At 42.0% G+C, this 6,918-nt stretch overlaps 1 protein-coding gene across 1 annotated transcript in view; it reads left to right on the forward strand.

Annotated features, from left to right (window-relative positions):
• Nucleotides 1–1,104: 1,104 nt before the first annotated feature.
• LOC111954131 (MAM domain-containing glycosylphosphatidylinositol anchor protein 2-like) overlaps nt 1,105–6,918 on the forward strand; it is a 199,244-nt gene continuing 193,430 nt past the window's right edge. The window contains 1 exon segment of the mRNA XM_070435729.1: nt 1,105–1,270. Within this exon segment, the coding sequence (XP_070291830.1) occupies nt 1,105–1,270 (166 nt within the window).

The following is a 6,918-nucleotide window of genomic DNA, read 5'->3' on the forward strand; positions in this document are numbered from 1 at the left end:
CTCTATAGTGAAATAAGACAATAATCATTAACCAGAACAGCAATGGACAAGGCATATTGGCATATTGACATGCGTAGCCGAGTGATCATAGGAGTCCAGTGAGTAATGAGGATGAATGAGGATGAAGAATTGTGGGAGTTKTGGGCTGTCTAATTATTTATTATGAAAGGCTAGGAAATGGTAGTCTATATAATCTCCGCTCAGAGATTCAAATCAGACACTGAGTACAACATACAATGTGTGTAGTTCACAATGGCAAGCCGAACCAAGCGAATGGACATACTGACAACATTACAAATGTTGCGGAATTTAGATGAGTTGGAGTCAAATAGAGGATCGGATGTTGAGCTTGAAATCGACGCTGCTGATGAAGAGTCTTCATCTGATTCTGATGTTGACTTCGAGCCTTCGATGCCTGATCCTCGCCACAGAAAAAACAGAACAGAGCCAACTGAGAAGGTGATCCCAACTGCCACAGTGAGACAGGAGTCTGGGAGGGACGGCACTGTTTGGGTAGAAAGGTGTGACGAGTTTATGTGACATGCAGATGTTGCAGCACATCAGAGATTGTACTGTTGCTCATGCACACGGAAAAGGAAACAGTACGTGGGACATGTCTATGGAAGAACTCAAAGCATTTATTGCACTCTTGTATGTCCACGGGGCATACGGTCGAAAGTAGTCATTTTGGTCTGATAAGTATAGGATGTACTTTTTCTGAGAGACCATGGGAAGCAACCACTTCTGGGAGATTTTGTGACACCTGCGGCAGGTACACACAAAACAAGGCCCATGAAAACTGTCTGCAGTGAAACCGATTTGTTTGTGGGGCTTGCTCACACAAAGCCCCGAAGCTGTGTGCTGACTGTGGACCCAAAGCATGAAGAGAAGACGAAATTGATTAATGCATAAAGCCACGTGTATAAGGGCATCCTTAACAATTRTTGATGCACTGGTGCTTTTGTTTAGGAATACTGCATTGAACAAAAATATAAACGCAACATGCAATAATTTCAAACATTTGACTGAGTTAAAGTAAATCAGTCAATTTAAATCAATTCATTAGCCTCMAATCTATGTATTTCACATGACAGGGGCGCAGACATGGGTGAGCCTGGGAAGGCATATGCCCATCTACTTGGGAGCCAGGCCCACCCGCTGGGGAGCCAGGCACAGCCAATCATCATGAGTTTTTCCACACAAAAGGGCTTTCATACAGACAGAAATACTCCTCAGCTGTCCGGGTGGCTGGTCTCAGAGGATCCTGCAGGTGAAAAAGCCAGATGTGAAGGTTTTGGGCTGGTGTTGTGAGGCCGGTTGGAYATACTGCCAAATTTTCWAAAATTACATTGGATGCGGCTTATGGTAGAGAAATTAACATTAAATTATCTGTCAACAGCTCTGGTGGACATTCCTACAGTCAGCATGCCAATTTCACGCTCCCTCAAAACATGACATCTATGGCACAACAGTGTGACAAAACTGCACATTTTAGAATGGCCTTTAATTGTCCCCGCACAAGGTGCACCTGTGTAATAATCATGATGTTTAATCAGCTTCTTTAATCAACAAAGGAGAAATGCTCACGAAYAAGGATGTAAACAAATTTGTGCACAACATTTGAGAGAAAGAAGCTTTTTGTGCGTATGCAAGATTTCTGGGATCCTAAGAGATTAGATTAGTGATAGAGTAAGTCCAGTTACAGGTTCTTTTGACAAAGTAGAAACAAAAAAGATCATAATAATGTAACCAGCCAGGTGCACAGGTGAATTATTGTACAAATAAAGGTAATCAAATAGATTACACTGTAATGTTTTTATTGTAAGGGAAACGAAAATAGGCTATAGGCCTAATTTTTTTATAGGACTTTGTAGAATTATACAAAACATATCCTTGACTCTATCTAAACAAATATTTTATTATTCATATATTTCCAACAATATTTCTTCATGCAATTCATCCTTTACAATAGTTTTTGCAGAATTTATCCAGCGTTGGTGCTTGAGTTTGCACACCTTATGGGTTGATTTGCATCRGATGCATATGCTAAAGGTACGCCTGGCAATGCTCTCTATTGGGTACTTATAGGCTGAAATGCCGGGCAGTTCTACAGTAGTGTTAAGCCACTGTCCCCTGGCACTGTCTATTTCACTCAACAACAAAAAAATCWATCAATCTGTCTGTCTCTCTCTCCCTCTATCTCCACTGTGGGAGAGTTTTGTGTTAGATTGTGAGACTTTCACACAAATATCAACGTTATTGAATGGGCTTACCTATTCTCAGCTGTCTCTCATTTATTTTACTTTGTGGTTGAGTAAGGGGGGAGAGAACATCCATCCACACACGCCGTTCCAATGATGGCGCCTGTGTGAAAGAGATATCTCTGTCTCGTTCGGCGAACTGAATATCTCTAGGACAGCAGATATTGGTTCTAGTGAATTATGTCATCCACCATTCTCAATGCTGCCTGTCAGGGAGGAGGAGAATAATAATATCTCTATCAGACATGGAGGAAATGGAAAGTGTGTGTGTGTTTGTGCAGTGTTGTATAGAGCCAGTCGTCTATTATAGATATACAGCTAGTTATTACTGAATCTAGCCATGGACCAGGAGATAGGGGTTACCACATGACACTGAGAGCAGCAGAGAGATGGTGGGAAAGGAATTATGGTATTGTGTACAGTAAATGGCTTGGTGGATACAGGTATTTCATAAGGGGACCTGGGTAGGGCAGAGGGTAATGTATCTCACAAATAGAGCATACTAGCCTACAGTATATGGCCCTTATGAATGAGTAATTGAACAAAACTACCTCATTCAGCAAATTGTGAAGCGTGTGCACTTTGTTTTTATGTATCGTTGCTGATTTTTTTTTGTTCACTTTCTTGATGCCATGAAAGGTAATGCGTGTCACAACATCAGTCTAAATGTATAGGTTCCCATTTAGCTGGYACTTCTCTTTAATTGCTGTAATGTTCTGATGATTGTAACGTATCTTCTCCGATACATTTACCCTGTGATTTCATTCGATGGTTTTTTGTGTTTCTGTCTCGCTGAGGTAGTGGGTTTCATTTGCAAACAGCTATCAGCTAAATGTATTCCGACTTCGGTTAGACAAAGTCCCTTCCGTTCACTCCAACTTACCTCGAACAGACACTTAATCTTGTTCTTGCTCGGGTTACAATTTCACCAGCCAGTCTTAATGTCTGAAATCATCCATCYTCCCTTCACAGAGCGACACGTCACTTTTGCGGCCAGCAGAAACCTCTTTTTCACCTCTTTTTGCTTCCAATTTATTAAAGGCCCAGTGCAGTCAAAAACTTGATTTGSCTGTGTTTTATATTTCCACACTATGAGGTTGGAATAAAACTGTGAAATTGTGAAAATTATGATAATTCCCTTTTAGTGGGATGTCATTTTTKTTTACTCTTAAATGTAATGGCAGAAATGTAGATTTCCGGCTAAATAGACATACCCAGAAGTAACTGCTTTTCATGAGCAGTTATATGATAAGGAAATGCATAAACGTGGTATCATTGAAAATAAAACACCTGGGAGATTATAAGGAAATGGTCAGAACATACAGTATWTAGGAATAGCACAGTTCAGATCACACAAGATCAAGCAAGGGAACCATTTTTTGTTTTTTTCTTATTTTGAAAGTCATCTTTCATGGACAAGCCATAAGTCAATTACTGATGAACAGAGTGGTTAACACATCAGTTGGCTTCCACAACAAGTTAACAATTTCTGGGAAACAAATTGTATTGATAGACACAACAGCTAGAACTCTACAGACGTTTTAGTAAGGGGTGTCAGGTGTGTCAACGGACATCTTTAAGTCTTCCCTCAAGCTTTCCGAAGTGTCCTCCAACTGTAGGCCTACAGGTTGTTTGGGTCTGAACCTGGGTGGAACTGGCTCCACATAATGTTCAATGACTGTATGACATCTGTCCTCAGGTTCATCTCCCTCTGTTGTGCTGGGTCCAGTGCTGGTTCTACTGCCCCTACCTCTGCTCAACCCTCTTCTCTGTTGAGGCCTAGGTGTCCCCTTTGCTCCCCCCCCCCACCTCTAGATGAACTGGCTGGGGGTAGTGGAAGAGGACTCAATATCAGGAAGGTCTTCTTAATGTTTTGTGCACTCAGTGTATATGGAATACAGGAAAATCACATTTTTGACTGCACTGAAAACTAGCTATTAATAGACCAATAAGAAAGAGAGTTCCAAACCTCTCTGCCAATAACAWCTAGTTTTTAGTTTTACCCTCCCAACTCAGACCACACCCACACAGTCCTWGCAAAGTTCTTGCTTGAAAATTGCTCTTTGCAAAGAATAATAATAAAAAAAAAATGTTTTGCCATTTTAAGTACCTTACTGTGATTGCTTTCATTTAAAATGGCAACAAAAAAAAGAAACAGACATTTTTAACNTGGTGGAGCTTGAACCATCAGTAGAGACAGCATTAGAGACAGCAGTGGGGGTTGTTGATCTGGCAGTGGAGGTTAAAAACCTTGACCGGTGGTGGGGGGGGGGGGCTTTCTGGGGGGTGGTTTGCTCCCAAATGTCATCATCCTCTCTGTGGGGAATACAATAAAGGAATATAAAGGGATCAATGCTGCTGTAAGATATCCTTGACTCATTTGACAAAACTACATTACTGTAATGTAAAAGCAATATACTAAAAGAAAACACCCAGCCTAAACTTGGTTACAAATTCCCTGCTGGTGACTTTTTGGCATGCTGTTTTACAGCCCTTTCTCAATGACTAACACCGTAAATGCCTAACTCCTTCAGTAGGCTCCCCATCCCCACTGGACATAGCAGGCCAGTGGGATTGTAAGCGGACTCTTCACAACTGGCCAGGTGAGAGAGAGAGCACCAAGCTCACCTCTGCCCGCAAAGCATCTCAGAGTAGGAGTGCTGATCTAGGAGCAGTTTGGCTTTTTAGATCATAATGAGCAAGATCATATGGACACTGTCTGCAGAGTGCCTCACACAGAGGTGGGAAACACACACACAATGCAAACAGTGGGACACGTAAGAGACAAAGGAGCAATGGCCACAAGAGTTTGACGGCAGAAATTAGTTGGGGGGTGGGCCTGGTATGGCCACCCTATCATGACTAATAACTAATAACTCATTTTTGTTTATTTTCTACCATTAAAATAAAATAAAAACTCCATCCCACCAAAACAGGCTGGAATTTCAGGCCGTCTTTTCAAACAGCTCTTATTACACCAAAATGGAATTATCATAATTTTCACAATTTCACAGTATTATTCCAACCTCATACTGTGGGAATATACACTGAGTGTACAAAACAGTAAGGTCACCTGCTCTTTCCGTGACATAAACTGACCATGTGACTCCAGGTGAAAGCTGTGATCCCTTATTGATGTCACTTGTTAAATCCACTTCAATCAGTGTAGATTATTATTTTTTTAATTAATTTTTTATTTAACCTTTATTTAACTAGGTAAGTCAGTTAAGAACAAATTCTTATTTACAAAGATAGCATAGGAACAGTGGGTTAACTGCCTTGTTCAGGGGCAGAATTACAGATGTTTACCTTGTCAGCTCGGGGATTCTATCCAGCAACCTTTCGGTTACTGGCCCAACACTCTAACCACTAGGCTACCTGCCACCCCACTAGATGAAAGGGAGGAGACAGGTTAAAGAAGGATTTTCAAGCCTTGAGACAACAGAGACATAGATTGTGTATGTGTGCCATTCTAAGTGTGAATGGGCAAGACAAAATACACTACATGACCAAAAGTATGTGGATCCCTGCTCGTCTCATTCCAAAATCATGGGCATTATTATGGAGTTTCTGCTATAACAGCCTCCACTCTTCTGGGAAGGCTTTCCACTAGAAGTTGGAACGTTTCTATGGGGACTTGCTTCCATTCAGCCACAAGATCAAATAAAATGAAATATAATGCAATTTTATTGGTCACATACACTGCTCAAAAAAATAAAGGGAACACTAAAATAACACATCCTAGATCTGAATGAATGAAATATTCTTATTAAATGTGTGGTGTGTGTGTGTGTTTGCGTGTGTCGCGCGTGGTTGTTGGTGTGCGCGTGTCCGCGCATGTGCGTGTGCGTGTGTGTCATTAACATTACAGGGAGGCCTCAGCTCAGCTATGGGCAGCAATTACTCTGGGAGAAGAGAGACTGACAGCCATGCCGAGGAAAAGACAGAGCGATTGACTGGAGACGTTTTGGCTGTGCACATTACTCTAAATAAATACACTGATTCATTAATGGAAGAAGAAGGGAGGATGGCGTTGGTATTTGTGTGAGTGTGCGTGTGTGTATGTGGGTGTGTATTCACACGTGTGTAGGTATGCAAGCTTGTGTGTGCGTGTATTGTGTGTTTGTGTTTGAATCCCACATCTTATCTCCAGCTCTTCCCTGGTCCCCCTCCTCTCTGCCTGATTAGACACTGTCAATTTAGGGAGTGTGACGAAAGGCAGTGATTCAGAAGGAGCCGTATCGTATCTACCCTGGGATGGATACACGTGTCTCTGAATGACAATCTGATTGGGGCTTGTCAACTATCCTGTTATGAGGAGGGTAGCTAGTAGATGTGTATGTGTATGTGTGTGTGTGTGTGTGTGGTGTGTGTGTTGGTGTGTTGTTGTGTGTGTGTGTGTGTTGTGTGTGTGTGGCGTGTGTGTGTGTGTGTGTGTGTGTGTGTGGTGCCTGCCTGTGTTGGTGTGGTTGTGTGTGTGTGCTGTGTGTGTGTGTGTGTGTGTGTGTTGTGTGTGTGTGTGCGTTGTGTTGGTGTGTGTGTGTGTGTTGGTGTGTGTGGTGTGTGTGTGTGTGTGAGTGTGTGTGTGTGCGTGTGTGTGTGTGTGTGCTACGGACATTGGGGAGGGGAGGGCGGAACTATTATAATCAAATGTATG

Source organism: Salvelinus sp. IW2-2015, linkage group LG28 (genome assembly GCF_002910315.2).
Source record: "Salvelinus sp. IW2-2015 linkage group LG28, ASM291031v2, whole genome shotgun sequence".
Lineage (NCBI taxonomy): Eukaryota > Metazoa > Chordata > Actinopteri > Salmoniformes > Salmonidae > Salvelinus > Salvelinus sp. IW2-2015.